This window comes from Puma concolor, chromosome B1 (genome assembly GCF_028749965.1).
Source record: "Puma concolor isolate L17-30 chromosome B1, mPumCon1.1.hap2, whole genome shotgun sequence".
Lineage (NCBI taxonomy): Eukaryota > Metazoa > Chordata > Mammalia > Carnivora > Felidae > Puma > Puma concolor.
In genome coordinates, this window is record NC_141670.1 from 133769414 (window position 1) to 133781967 (window position 12554).

General features: G+C 39.4%; 2 protein-coding genes across 3 annotated transcripts in view; one reads left to right on the plus strand and one right to left on the minus strand.

The window, feature by feature from the left end:
• HERC3 (HECT and RLD domain containing E3 ubiquitin protein ligase 3) overlaps positions 1-12554 on the minus strand; it is a 111334-nt gene that overhangs the window by 14314 nt on the left and 84466 nt on the right. For both annotated transcript variants that reach the window (XM_025921404.2, XM_086704599.1), the window contains exons 21-23: positions 12303-12469; positions 9882-9948; positions 9306-9388 (exon numbers count right to left, since the gene is read on the minus strand). In XM_025921404.2, coding sequence (XP_025777189.1) covers positions 9306-9388; positions 9882-9948; positions 12303-12469 — 317 coding nt within the window. The remainder of the gene's footprint in view (positions 1-9305; positions 9389-9881; positions 9949-12302; positions 12470-12554) is intronic.
• On the plus strand, positions 466-2481 carry NAP1L5 (nucleosome assembly protein 1 like 5). The gene has a single exon (XM_086704600.1). The coding sequence runs from the start codon at positions 597-599 to the stop codon at positions 1182-1184; it is 588 nt and encodes a 195-aa protein (XP_086560726.1). The 5' UTR covers positions 466-596; the 3' UTR covers positions 1185-2481.

Genomic DNA, 12554 nt, shown 5'->3' on the forward strand with positions numbered 1-12554 from the left:
TGCACCCAGGACCCCAGAGGGGTACAGTTAGTTCTACAGTGCCTTCGCTTTCTGTACAGGACTTCATAGGAATCTGAGAGGTGATCGAAGCTGACTCCACAAGAGTAAGCCAGAGACACCCAACCAACGCCAGTTGTGGGGTCGTGCAGACAAAGGCCAAGACAGATACACTGACAGTTGTATACAAGGACCTGAGTGGGATAGAGCAGCAAACTGAGAAAGACTGAGGCCATTGAAGCAATTCCTGAAAGGGGGCCTTGGGTACTGCTGTCATTCCCAGCCCAGCTCAACAGGGGGGAAGGTATGTGGGCAGACTGGGGGCAGGGTATCCAAGAAACAGGTTCTGACGTCAGCTGCAGTGCCAAGGAGATGGCAGGGTAGCAACAGGGGGAAGCTGGCGCAGTATGGGGGCAAGACCATCAGCTGATTGTAGAGAGCCAGTCAAGGGCTGGCGATAAAAGGGCGGGGCCGCGGCCGACGTCACTGCCGCGGCCGACGTCACCGCCACTTGCCGCATCCTCAAGATATCTCTGGTGCAGCTCGGGTGCAGGTCTCTGCGGGAGCCACCCTAGACCTCTGCAGCTTCTCCTGTTAACATGGCCGACTCGGAAAACCAGGGACCTGCGGAGGCAAGCCAGGCGGCGGCGGCAGCGGCGGCGGCAGCGGCAGCGGAGGCGGCCGCAGCAGAGGAGGTAATGGCGGAAGGCGGTGCGCAGGGGGGAGACTCTGACAGCGCGGCTGGCGACTCCGACAGCGCGGCTGGTCAGACGGCCGAGGAGCCCCAGACCCCAGCAGAGAATGCACCAAAGCCGAAAAATGACTTTATCGAGAGCCTGCCTAATTCGGTGAAATGCCGAGTCCTGGCCCTTAAAAAGCTGCAGAAACGATGCGATAAGATAGAAGCCAAATTTGATAAGGAATTTCAGGCTCTGGAAAAAAAGTATAACGACATCTATAAGCCCCTACTTGCCAAGATCCAAGAGCTCACTGGTGAGATGGAGGGATGTGCATGGACCTTAGAAGGGGAGGAGGAGGACGACGACGAGGAAGAGTACGAGGATGAGGAGGAGGGGGAAGAGGAGGAGGAGGAGGAGGAGGAAGCTGCGGCAGAGGCTGCTGCGGAGGCGGCCGCTGCCAAAGATGAGGGTCCCCATTCTGAGGTGTCTGATGACGCCAAGAAATAAGCGGGGGCAGAGATTCTGAAGAGAATGACGCGGAAAACAAATACCCTATTTCTTTTCTTTTTTTTTGAATATTGGTGGACTTGAAAATAAGGCTCAGGTTTGGGACCAAAATACAACGAATCAATACTGACATTCCTAATATTAAATTGAAGCAATCAGATCCTGGCCAGCCCGTTTCAAATTTGATTTTCATTTTGAAACAATAAATATATCAAAAGGTGTTGAGGAAAACGAGTTAAATTTAAAATGAGTTTTTCATGATCTCTTCTGTGAGGACTGCAACTGAGGCTTAGTAAGGGTGTCAAGTAGATGTGAAGTAAAGAATGTCACTTTGAAACCTATTCATCCCACAGCCATCACACTACACACGGAACACCCAGGCCAAGACTGAACATGTTCTCAATGTTTAATTCTTCAGTTTCTTTAGTCTGGACATTTTCCAGTGCAGGAAAAGCAGAACCCAAGACTCTCATCTTAAGACTTTGCTTTTGTAACCCAGACATCAGCTTTACACTTGAGAGAAGAGTGAGGAATGGAGGAAGCCTGTGATGGAGATCATGACAGGACTGCTTAATGAGGCCTGGAAAACTGCCACTTCAAATTCTAAAGAATGTTCTGAATATTTGAATTTAGAGAAACAACATGGTTCTGAGAAGGAGGGTGTATAACCTGTATAATATTGTCAACATACGTGTTTGTTATTTACAGTCTCATGTTTATGTGTTTTCTTGGTAGTGTCTATTTACAAAGGTGTAAAAAAAACAAACCCAAAATGTTTAAGTATTAAATCCTTTTACCTAGCATTCTAGAAATATTAATTTACTTGAAAAGATGTAGAATGTAGCCAATTCTGTAAAGCATGTGTATTCAGTGTTATGTAGTTTGATCCTTGTGAAGTCTTTTGTCATGTAGCTTTTAGAATGTAGCTGTGAAAATTACCAGAACTCTTCAACGAAGCTAATGTTTGGAAAAAATATATACTTGAAGAACCAATCCAAGTGTGTCCCCACCCCCAGCTCAGAAGTAGAAGGGTTTAAGTTTGCTTGTATTAGCTGTGCCTTCATTATTTTGCTATGTAAATGTGACATATTAAATAAAAAATGGTGCATATTCAAATTTTACTGCTTGAGGATAGACTGACATACAGTTAAGGATTTTTAGGAAGGACACATTTAATGTAAAGACTTTTAGCTTCTTTGTGGGTTTTGAATTTTGTGTGACTCCGTGATCTACGAAGAAACAAGCATAAAGTTGTTTACCACTGTAGTGTTAATAAAACTATTTTCAAAAAACAAAAGGATTCAGAATACTCTGCCTGGAATTAAATCCCAGCTCTGCCTCTTGTAAGCAATGAACCTCAGGCAATTCAGTTGGTCTGTGTTCAGTTTCTCCTTCTATAAAAGGGGATAGTAACAGTCCCTTCCTCACAATTATGAAAAGTCAGTTAATACACAAAGTGTAGGCTAGTATCTGACACATACTCAGTGCTTCAAGAAATTCAGCTATTATTATTATTTTATTATTGTTTTATTATTACATGAAAGATAAAGACACTGATTGGAAATTCAATCCTCCTTCCCTCCCCAGGTACAAAAGGGGAGAAAATAGACAACATTGTATTCTTAAGTTTATGATTCTTCATCAGAGAAGAATGTGGCTTTTAATTCAGAAACTGGAAATTCAATAAACTGTCTCGTTTTGGTCTCCTCAGTGTAAAATCAGGTTTTGAATTCCTCCCAGAAGAGATAAAAGACTTTTAATGTGATATTATAAATATACAAAAAGGCCTACTTCAACTTTACATTTGGGCATTCTGAATGAAGAAAAAATAGTTTAAAATTAAAGACCCCCCCCCACACACACCCAAAATAAAAAACTGAAATGCATTTTCTTCCATTTCTTTTAAGGGTTAAAATTATGCAGAAGCGAAATGAGACTGCTTTACCTTAAGGACTGGAAGGCAGCTCTGACCTGTTGCTAATGGCAATAGTAGAGTTAAATGAACCTTAATGTAATATTAATCATCCTTAGGGCCAGGCCAACCAAAAGAGAAAATCAAAATAACATATTTACATAAGAAGTCAAAGATTATATTAACAGAAGCAAAAAAAAAAAAAAAAAAAACTAATGAAACTCAGTATTTATTTCTTATCTCTAGAAATAAGAGACTTGTTTAATATTTTTCTAGGTCCATCTAGTAAAAAGAAAAAATGAATGCAACAAATAAGGAGTGTAATTATTGGGGAAAATTTTTTTGCATTCATGTAATTATATACAGAAGACCCAAGAGAATCAGCTGAAAATTATTAATACTGAATATGTTTGAGAAATTGACGAGCTGCCGGATAAATATACAAAAGCCATTAACTATCTGTAGGTACTAATAATGATCAGTATAAATGAAAAGACACTTTCAGAATAGAAAGAAGAAATCAAAATATTTATAAAAACCTCTAACAAAAAATACGTATAGCCTATGTGAAAAGGAAAAACAAAGAAACAAACGTTAAGGTCTTTGGATGGTAAGATTGAATATCACAAAAGTGACAATTATGCCCAAATTAACTTTTAATTTATCACAATCAAATCAAAACCCAAACTGAATCTGGACCTTAATATAATTAACCTAATGTTCACCTGTATGAATAGCTAAGGAAACCACCAATATGGAAACAATTCAAGCTTTCACCTTAGAGTACAGGTCCCCCCCCAAATTTTTTTTAAGTGAAGAAAATACATGATGTATTTATCAATTACTGGGCAGGGGAAGACTGAGATTAGTAATATAAGACCAAAAGAAGTAACAGACATGACAACACACAAACTAATAAATTATAAAAATTTAAACACAAGCACTCCACATTTCCAAAAGCAAACAGGAGTCCAATTTACAAAAAATAGTCTTAATGTAATATAGAGTTCCTACAAATCATACGAAAATCATTTAGTCCCAATACAGAAATACATACAGGACATCAGCAGACTACTTTAAAAAGAGGAAATACTGCAACCCTGCCTGGGGCAGAAAGACATATCCCAAGAGGGCAGCACTAGGTTGACCAGGGCTCCAGCGAGGTCTGGAATACACGCATTCCCAGCCGAGTGCTCTGGCCAGCAGTCTTTCTTCCACTTATGGTAAGACTTTAGCTGTAGGGTTTTCTAGCTACTAGTCACACCACTGTTGGCCACTTTCCCAGGATACAGGGGTGTTTACGATGCCTTTCACCAATGTCAGTCAATTTCCACCGTTTCCCAACTGAGTTGATCTTTACCCTCTGTTTCCTGCACTGCTCATTTGATAGTTTCTCCGACAGCCATAGAACTTGCATGTTTACGTCTAGCAGGATACCCTGCCTTTAAGATGGGTCAAACATTATCACTCAGAAACCATTTTTAATCCATTACATGCCCAAATTTGTCACTAAAGCACAAAATAACTGGCAGAAAGAAAAGCAACATGCATTACACATTCAATTCAGTCTCTCAGAGCATTACGCAGAAAAGTGTCGCATCCTAAGCATGACACAGCAGTTCTCCCTGCCAGAGAGTTAACACTCAAGGCAGACGCAGAGACACATTTGCACGTGCACACATGTACACAAACATTTTTTATTGAGGAGAAAGTCACATAACATAAAATTAACCATTTAAATGAACAATTCAGTGGCATTTAGTACATTCACAATATTGTCCACTTCTATCTAATTCACAGTAAAATGCATCAAAGCTGTGCAGAATATGTAAAGTAGACTATGTGTGGAAGAAATGCAAAATTTTACAAATGCAAGATAATTTATTATTTTTTTTAGGAGAATACTTAGTGCTTATAAGGATTAGGTAAAATGAGTACTCTCATACACTGATGATAACGTGTAAGTTGTATATAATTCATTAGCAAAATCAATTTAGCAAAAACATTTATCAACTGATTCAAAATGATATACACTAATTCAATTTCATCCTTGGGATATTATCCATTAAAAAAGCAATTTTAAAGGCAAACAAAGAAAGCTTTATACACAAAAGATGCTTGAAAAGTCTTATTAAAAATGAAGGAGGAAGGAGAGAAATAAAAAAGAACATAGAAGCCAAATACCCCAAAGTGAGAGAACAGAACACACACATTCACAAGGCAGACTGTGTAGTCATTATTAAAGGTATCCATGAGGGCTTTGTAATGATATGCTAAATATAAGCATCGTCTCAAGCTAAGTTTAAAAATTCAGACATATAATTTTACACATATATAGTACATTTTCACCTAAGCCAACCTTTTTTTCAAACTGCATAGTGTTCCTGAAAGGAAAATAGCAAACTCTTCTACGTCATTTTTCATACTGGGTTAGGGAGGGGGTGGTGGATGGAAACTCAAGTTCTGGTCTTGGCATCTATGGGGCAATGTGCTGACATTTATGGAGCACAGGCTCTCACTCAAAATGCCTGGCTTTGAATCCTGCCTCTGGCTCTGAATCCTAGATTTCTAGCTGTGTAACCTTGAACAGTTACTTATGCCTCTCTCTGGCTCAGTTTCTGCATCTGTAAAGTGGAGAGGATTACATCTGAAGTTCTTAGTATAGTGCTGGACAAATATTAAGTACTCAAGAAATGTTACTGGCGTTTTAACCATCTGCTATTCCCGTAACAGCCCAATGCAAATACAAGGTAGATCTTAAAGATTACACCTCTTAGAGACCATCTGAAGAGATCAACTCAAGTCTTTGAGCAGTCCTAACTTCAGTAGATGTTAAGGACCTGGAAGTGTTTGTCATGTATGAGTTTTATTCTCAGGTTCTTTCTATGGAATCAGGATGCTCTTTGGAGCACCTACTTTAAGCCTGGCATGCCTCACTGTGTGATCTTTTTACTACGCTCCCCATCCCTCTTTTGATATGACAGAAATGGGGGAAGACATCAACTGCATTTAATTTGACTACATTAAATTGAAGTCAATTTGGGGGAATCTAGAATGATACATACATTTTTCATTAATGGTAATAACACCATGTTACACAGTATGAGAAATACTTAACCATGAGTGGTCATTATCCAGATGTGATTACCAGCTGTGGCAAGATTTGGCTAGGGTGTAGCCACCAGCAATCACCCACGGATATTCTTTTACTTGGATGCTTGTAACTCATTTGCCTGTCTGAAGCTCTTATCCAAGGACAGAATGAAATTTTAAGACCAAATGGAATACAATAAATTATGGATTAAGAATTGGTACCTTTCTGGCATTTTCCTCCAGGGCAGCGGTGACAGCAAATAACTAACTGGTAAGTCAATAAAAATAACTTCAATGTGAGCAGTATCTGTGTACTCAACTGCCCAAGTTAAAATCCAGAAGGTATTATTCTTATATAGTTCTTTTATCTACTTTTCTTAGACCCATCTAATAAATAACCAAAAGGACCCCAATCCTCTCTGATGAGATTATGACATATAATAGACAAAAGGAAAAAACAGCTGCAATGATTAATCTTGCACAGTTGTAGGCAACATTTCTTACAAGGATCTCAAAATGTTTTACTGATATGATTTCTACATTTGCAGCATAAAATAAAAAGAATAGAAATTCACTCGTGTCTCTCTAGTTGTCCCTAACCATGACAGTGATACTAAGTAATGTGGCAGTAATCACACTAAGTTCTCAGAAGCTTCTCTAATAGGTAACTGTGTGACAGAAACAAGGTCTGCCTCCCGACACAACTACAAAGCCATGTACAATAACGCCTAAAACAGCATGGATGAGTTCGCTATGTGCTCAATGAGTGCTAGTGACCCAGAAAAGCCAAAACCTAAACTTCACCAAAGACAGAAGCTGTTCCACACTTTAAACTCAAACACAGTATACTGGCAATCTAAGCAGGGATCCGCCACACTCTGCCCGGCAATATTTAAAACCATAGCAGTCTGCATTGTACAAAGACTTGAACACTTCTGAAGCTACTTTTTAGAACGTCATGGTAATAGAATAATGGAGTTTCACAATACAAGTTAAAGAATGATGTGGGTTTCCTTCTTTTTACTCTCTTAAATTTATGTATTATCGTTCCTTTAAGGAAACTGTGTGCCATCAGAACATCCTTATTGAAAAATGTGTTGTAGGAGCATCCCTGAAGTCAATTAGAGTCAAACAAGTGCAAAGGAGGAGGACAGGAACCCACATGCCTTGTAAAGAGAAGCACGTTCTTCCACACTGACTCAGCACCACTCTTGGGCTTAAGCATTGTCCGTGAGTGTGTATGTGTCAGCAACAGATATAAACAGTGGAGAAAGAAAAGAAGAAGAAAAAAGAAAGTGTCCCAGGAACCTATTTCTATCATGCAACTCCTCTGCTCACAAACCAACAGTGGTGTCTTACTACCTGCTGAATGAAGTCCACACCTAATTTCCAAAGACTTCTACAAACTAACCCCCAAGGCTAAGCTAGTGTGAGTCCTCCAAATGAAGTCCCCCAGCAATGCCCCCCACGCTCCACTCAGTCACTGTTCTCTCCCTGAAATAACAACAAAGATTTAGCCACCACTTTACAGAGCACCTTTCACTTTTTACTGTGGTCTCTGCCTCTATCTGTTATTCAATCTTAGTAGGCTTCCTAACCTAGCTCTATGCTGTATCTGTCCTCCCGGGTGCACAGGTACGTCTGTCCCAAGTTGATTTCTCCGAACTCCTTTAGATTCAACCACCCAAATGAGTCTTTTTATTTCGCTTCCAAAATACGGTTGCATGTGAGAACAGCTTACACCCTAAACAAACTGTGTTATATTTCAGTATTCCTGCGTAGCTTGTCTCTGAACTATTCAATCCAATTGTTGATTCAAAGAAATGTCTATTGAATAAGGACAAATAGTGGGTGACAGAGAGAGAAGCAGAGACACAAAGAGAGAAAAACTCACCCAGAAAGAGAGAGGGAAAAAAAGCAGAGACAAAAAGTACTTTAAGAGAAATGCTTTTATAAAGATATGAAAGAGCTGTAAGTCCCAACTGCGTCGACTGCAGACTACATCACAAATCGCCTATGCCTGCACTAGACCACTGCCCAACCCAGTATATCAAACAGAGAGCTTTATGATGACTCATCATAACATAAAGACATTCTGAATGTTCCCCTCCTTGGGCCTCCTGCCTAGCCCATTGTTAGCTTCTAAAAAATGATGCACACATTATCTTGTCTGAAACCTGATACAAAAGCTCAGACATCCTTTGAAAAACTAAAGGCAGATACCTACATACATAGGTTATAAAACAATCATCAAAACTAAAAGAGAAATCTCCTGGGCCAAAAACTCCCCTCTATGATCTGTCATAAATTTCCAATTCTAAAAATATTATCAGATTATATGGAATATATAAGCTGTTGGTTTTTTTTTAAGTTTATTTATTTATTTTTAAGAGACAGAGAGTGTGAGTGCACATAAGCCGGGGACAGGCAGAGAGGGAGACAGAATTCCAAGCAGGCTCTGCACTGACAGCACAGAGACCGATGCAGGGCTTGAACTCAAGAACTGAGATCATGACCTGAGTTGAAATCAAGAGTCAAGACGCTTAACCAACTAAGCCACCCAACTGCCCCTATAAGCCTGTTTATATATTTTTTAAAAAGTGGATCATAAGCTGTTAACAAAATACCAATGTTATGCAGATAACAAAAGGACAGTACTTTTAGCTCCAAGAGATTCTTACTGAGTTTTGGTTGAAACCCCTACCTGACATAAGAGTAGCCTCTATAATAGGTTCCTGGAGTCAAGGTAATTTCATCATCTGAAGCCACTTTTGTTGGGCACTTACTTTCCCCAAAGGTGAGGCTTCCTAGTCTGGAAAGCTAACATGACAGAGAAGGTTACTGAATGTTACATGAGACCACACAATCTTCTAGCTGTCTTTAAAAATGTGAAAGGATGCAAGAAGAGGTCTGGTTTTTTAGATCTACAACAGTTATCTCCTGAATCTTGGTCTCGTGCTTCCTCTAATATTAAAAATTAATTACAATCTGCAAATTCTTGCTCTGTTACCCTTGCTTCCTCTGCAGAAGGGATTAAGGATTAACTTCAATCTTGGTCTTAAAAGTGCAGAGAAATAAAGTAGCAACATATACAATAGTCCGAGGTCAGGACTAACCTGTTTTCCTTGCGCACAGTCACTTTGTCTCCCCCAGGTATCAGCTTCTTCTGTTCAATCACTCCATAGCTTTCTCGACAAATCTATATTTAAGGAGGGAAAAAAAGAGATGTGTCAATTGTGTTCACCACTTATCTTTCTAGAATCCAAATGACTGCGAGAAGCTTTAGGAACAAATGTAGCTTAATCACTACTTATAATACAGAAAATTCTTGGGAAAGAGAAAGAACCTGATTCAGAAAACATTGGCACCTTAAAAGATATCCTGTGTTTTAAGACATGCAGTGGCCAATAAATGCAATCAAAGAGAAAATGATATCAATTCTAGAAATCTATGTATCAAGAGTAAAGAGGATTAATGTTTCAGTAACTTTACACAGATGAATCATTCACTCATGTATTAAACATATTTACTCAGCTCCTTTAACACTCAAGACACTATAACTAAAATAAAATTTGTTCAGAGGAGACCGTGAATTTATTCTTTGATTTGGAGAAAAACTAAATGTTAATTATGACTTGTGAGCACAATGAAAGAGAATGCCACAATCAGAAGTAAACTGTGGAAATCCTTACCGTGAAATTGAGGCAGAAAGTCTCCTCAATATCTTCCCCAGGGTAATCTAAAAGTTCTTGAAGACTCCTAATCATAGAATAATGGAGAAATGAAAAGAGGCAAGTTAGATACTGCAACAGGGTTTCTACCTCAGTCATATATCCAGATTGTTTGCAAGGAAAAACTAAAAGAAGATTCTAGGACAAACATCAATCCAGACTGACAGAAAATTGTGTTACTTATACCTGAAAAAAAAAAATATGGCAGTAGACCTGTAAGACATTAATTGTTCTCTTTTCCCACTGACAAGTCTTACTGGATTTGTGAAGAAACGATGATGGATTTAGATCTGACATACCTGTGTTCATTTAACCCTGGTATTGCTTGGAAGTCCATATGAGAACATGGTACTGCAGTGGCCCTACAGAATGTCTTCATCCACATGTATTAGAATAACCTTCCATCATAAAAAAGCCACAAAGTCACCTCATCTACGTAGGAATCGTAATGGCTTACTTGTTAATGCAAGGGGCTCTGTATGGTAAAGACACTCTAGTGTCTGTCATACTAAAGAACACAAACATGTACCCTGAAAACAAGAATATGTTTATGCCAGTAACGTTCACATCCTAGCTTTCAAGAGAATACATCCTTGTAACCAGACCTCATTCACACTCTCTTCTTTAGTGAGCTCCAAGTCTGACAATTCCATCAAGAGTGGCCCAGGAAGAAAATTCCTAGTGTGGAGTTTAAATCCACTCCCAGTTAACCACCCAAAATCATTACTTGAAATCTATCCTTAGCCAGGCTGGCAAAGTATATAGCACACACTTCAACTACTCTCTAGCCTTTTCCTTCAGTTACCCCCTGCCAGGGTCTCCTCTACTATTTTTTTGAAACTCCTTCTAAAGTTTTCTCTTCTTCTCTATGCACCCATCCCTCCTATCCTTTATGGTTTCTCAGTGGTATGTCCAACCCAGGTGGTGTGGCATTCTCATATCCAGAGGGTACCTTAGAAATCACACTTCCTCTGTCTCCATCTTAAAATCAGTACTCTTTTCTAGAAAAGGGGATGTTCCTTCCTATTGAAGCCAAAAGGATTATACTGTTTACCAAAATCCAAAGAAACAAGTTTTTTAAAATATATGTGATCTTATGCTAACTAAAATCAAGGCAGAAACACTCAGAAGAAAAGGGGTTTTAAAAGCCAGAAAGAGAACAACAAAAAAATATGGTTCCAAAGGGTGCCTGAGTGGCTCGGATGGTTAAGAGTCCGGCTTTGGCTCAGGTCATGATCTCGCAATCTATGAGTTCAAGCCCCGCATCGGGCTCTATGCTGACAGCTCAGAGCCTGGAGCCTGCTTTGGATTCTGTGTCTCCCTCTCTCTCTGCTTCTGCCCCACTCATGCTCTGTCTCTGTCTCTGTCTCTCTCTCTCTCTCAAAAATAAATATCAAAATGGGTGTGTATATATATGGCATATATATACATATATATGGCTCCACTACTCTGGAAAACAGTTTGGCAGTTCCTCAAAAGACTAAACACAGAGCTTCTATATGGCCCCAGTAATTTGACTCCTAGGTATACACCCAAGCGGAATGAAAACTTACATCTACACAAAAACTTGTACAAGAATGTCCACAGTAGCATCATCCGTGATAGCCAAAAAGTGGAAACAACACAAATTTCCATCAACTATTAACTAATGAACGGGTAAACAAAATGTGATATATATCCATGCAATGGAATATTATTTGCCAATAAAAGGCAATGAAGTACAGACACATGTTATAACATGGATCAACCTTGAAAACATGCTGGGTTTGGAAGAAGCCAGACACCAAGGACCATAGATTACATGATTCCATTTATATGAAATATTCAGAACAGGCAAGTCTACACAGACAGAAAGTTAGGTTAGTTCTTGTCTAGGGCTTGGGGATGAGAAGACGGGATGACAACTAAGGAGCACCAAGTTTCTCTTTCAGGTGATGAAAATATTCTACAATTGCAGTGATAGCTATACAATCTGAATATACTACAAGTCACTGAATTTATATTTTAAATAAGTACCATGGTATTTGAATTATATCTCAATTAAAAAACTTTTTTAATGCTCCCTTTTCAATACTTTCTCCCTCTGTATTTCTGGACCATGACGAGTCTCTAAGTCTTCATTTTTTGTTCAGGATAAGGAAGGTTGGGATTATTTGGTACCCCTGGGCAACTATGACCTCCATTTTCCTTTTTTCCCCTCTGCCCTTGGGGTGCCACCAGCAATGCTTCAAGCAAGGAGTGGTGCATCTGCATCTTAAGAGTCTAGCCCTATGTCTTGATAAGCTCAAGCTTGTCCGTGAGGTATTTTCAACCTTTAATCCTTGTGCCACAGGTAGCCAGAGCAATTCCCCACACCAATCTGCCTATCTTTTAGTTCTGTACCTTCCTTCAGTGGGTGACAGCTCCTTTAGATCTTCCAAGCCAGGCTTTACATTCAGTAACTTCTTGTAGAGAGCCAATGGGAAGTGGAGATCAACCACTGTGGAGTTGTAGATAGCTAGTCCACAGGTTATGCCGATCAAGTGAAACCAGTTGTGCTCTACAAAACACTTTTCAATATGCATACAAATGTGTTAAAAAGAAAGGCAGTGCTTGCAGCCCTCCAAACACTCTGCCATTTACCTCAGAATACTT

What these genes read in the sequence shown, in the direction of transcription:
- NAP1L5 (XM_086704600.1), top strand. Translation starts at nt 597, where the DNA reads ATGGCCGACTCGGAAAACCAGGGACCTGCGGAGGCAAGCCAGGCGGCG.